Consider the following 2338-nt stretch of genomic DNA (forward strand, 5'->3'; position numbering starts at 1 on the left):
GCTCCCTCAGTACTGACCCTTCGACAGTGCGGCACCCCCTCAGTACTGACCCTCCGACAATGTGGCACTCCTTCAGCACTGACCCTCTGACAGTGCGGTGCTCCCTCAGCACTGACCCTCTGACAGGTGTGGTACTCCCTCAGCACTGACCCTTCGACAGTGCGGCGCTCCCTCAGCACTGACCCTCCGACAGTGCGGCACTCCCTCAGTACTGACCCTCCGACAGTGTGGCACTCCCTCAGCACTGACCCTCTGACAGTGTGGTGCTCCCTCAGTACTGACCCTTCGACAGTGCGGCACCCCCTCAGTACTGACCCTCCGACAATGTGGCACTCCTTCAGCACTGACCCTCTGACAGTGCGGTGCTCCCTCAGTACTGACCCTTCGACAGTGCGGCACTCTCTCAGTACTGACCCTTCGACAGTGTGGCACTCCCTCAATACTGACCCTCTGACAGTGCAGCACTCCCTCAGTACTGACCCTCTGACAGTGCGGCACTCTCTCGGTACTGACCCCCTGACAGTGTGGCGCTCCCTCAGTACTGACCCTTCGACAGTGCTGCACTCTCTCAGTGTATTGTGAACTCAAACAAAGTTCATCACCCACTGCCAATGATCACTACCTGACTAGCTGGTGGATGTTCCTGGAGCAGTGGCCAAGCAGTGGCTGCAAGGCAAGGAATCTGAAAATGAGAAGTTATTTAATTTCTGTCACTCACCTTGTGAACCGCTCATCGTAGTTTGGGGAGTCAACACAGACATTATCCTCATTATAAACAATGGTTACTCCATCCTCCAGCAGGGAGAGGGCCAGGTGAGCTGTCTGCTCCATCAGATAGAGCCGATTCCCTGTCACAGACAATTCCAACTTTCAGTTCAGGGTTCCAGCGTTTTCTATTTTAAAATAAAAATTGCAGGGGCTGGAAGTTCAAAACAAAAACAGAAATTGCTGTATCTGTGGAGAGAGACAGTTATCATTCCAGGTCCAGCAATTTCTGCTTTAGTTTTGTCTCTTGTCACTAACCTGTGGTTCGAATGCTAACGGGTGAACTCCTGTCACTGCAGCCGCCTCGGTTCAGTGCTCGGACATAGAACAGATAATTCTCATTGGGCTCCAAATCAACTATTGTTTTGCAGGAAGTGATCCCGGTTAGTGACCTCGACAGAAAGAAGAGATTGTTCACTCAGGACACAACACTCCAGAGAGTAAATCACCAAAAGAAAGAACACACTCCAACTCTTCACAGAGAGAACGCCATTCGGCCCATCACTGTTCCAGATCAGATCGAGCTCACCCGGACCACGAATGGCCCCAACCTGGGGTCACTCATCCAGGGATGGGCTTGACCCGGCTTGTGGGGGGCGTGGGGAGCTCACTCGGGTCAGCAGCTCACGGTATTGGGGTTATTTGGAGAGGGGGGTACTGTAGCCCAGGTTTGCAGCGCCGAGGTTATCTTAACTCCAACCTGAACTGCAGAGCCCGCAGTTGAAATGTTTTCACCAGGTTTAATTTTCGGGTTTGTTCCTGGGGGGGGGGGGGGGGTGAGTACTCACTCTGTGAGAGATTCTGTCCAGTCACAGCTGCTGCAGACTTTGCAGAATTCCACGGTGTAGGAATCTGCAGAATTCCTGCCCTCAGATTCCCACTCAATGAGAGCTGCATTCGGACAACTTGCAACTGCTTTGCTGTTGATTGTCGGAGCTAGAGGAACTGAAACAAAGCGAGGTGAATGTCTGCCCCTCAACCAGAACCTGGGAAACTCCAGATCCACATCTGACCCAGTCTCGCAGCAGGTGGACCCTTCTCCCGAAATACCCGCTCCTTCTTCCTAAAGTGAATATCCAAATGGGTTTGACCTTTTTTTTTCTGTCACTTGGTAGCGCAGCAGGAAACCCGGGGTTAACTGTTTGCATTCACATAGCGCCGGGCTGCGCACAGACTGGGCACTACTCCGTTACCCCTTTTGCTTTATAACTTCCTCAGACATCGCGTTACACCAGTCTGGTCTGTCACGTTCCGGGGTGTTCCCGATCCCAGCCCCAGTGTCCCACCCCCCTCTCAGGGGGTTACCTGTGGTGTGCTTCGCCCGGTCACTCTCAGGACTTGTCCCGGCCGAGTTTGAGGCTGTAACCCAGAATTCATACACAGTGTTGGGCTTGAGATTTCTCACCGTGTGATACATCTCCTTCACCCTCAGGGACATGTCTGTGGGGGAACAGTAAAGGTCAGAGTGCAGTCAGGAGGTGGGGGCCGAGGGAAGGGAGAATTCACAGAGTTTACCCAACCCCGGGGAGATGTGAGTGAGGATGGGGGTGGGGCTGGGGATGAGGGAATGGGG

At 53.5% G+C, this 2338-nt stretch overlaps 1 protein-coding gene across 2 annotated transcripts in view; it reads right to left on the reverse strand.

Annotated features, from left to right (window-relative positions):
- Positions 1-2338, reverse strand: part of LOC122539587 (fibronectin type III and SPRY domain-containing protein 2) — a 26056-nt gene that overhangs the window by 5884 nt on the left and 17834 nt on the right. For both annotated transcript variants that reach the window (XM_043674589.1, XM_043674588.1), the window contains exons 8-11: positions 2071-2205; positions 1554-1710; positions 1024-1157; positions 719-848 (exon numbers count right to left, since the gene is read on the reverse strand). In XM_043674589.1, the coding sequence (XP_043530524.1) occupies positions 719-848; positions 1024-1157; positions 1554-1710; positions 2071-2205 (556 nt within the window). The remainder of the gene's footprint in view (positions 1-718; positions 849-1023; positions 1158-1553; positions 1711-2070; positions 2206-2338) is intronic.

The sequence above is a fragment of the Chiloscyllium plagiosum genome, chromosome 32 (assembly GCF_004010195.1).
Source record: "Chiloscyllium plagiosum isolate BGI_BamShark_2017 chromosome 32, ASM401019v2, whole genome shotgun sequence".
Classification (NCBI taxonomy): Eukaryota; Metazoa; Chordata; class Chondrichthyes; order Orectolobiformes; family Hemiscylliidae; genus Chiloscyllium; species Chiloscyllium plagiosum.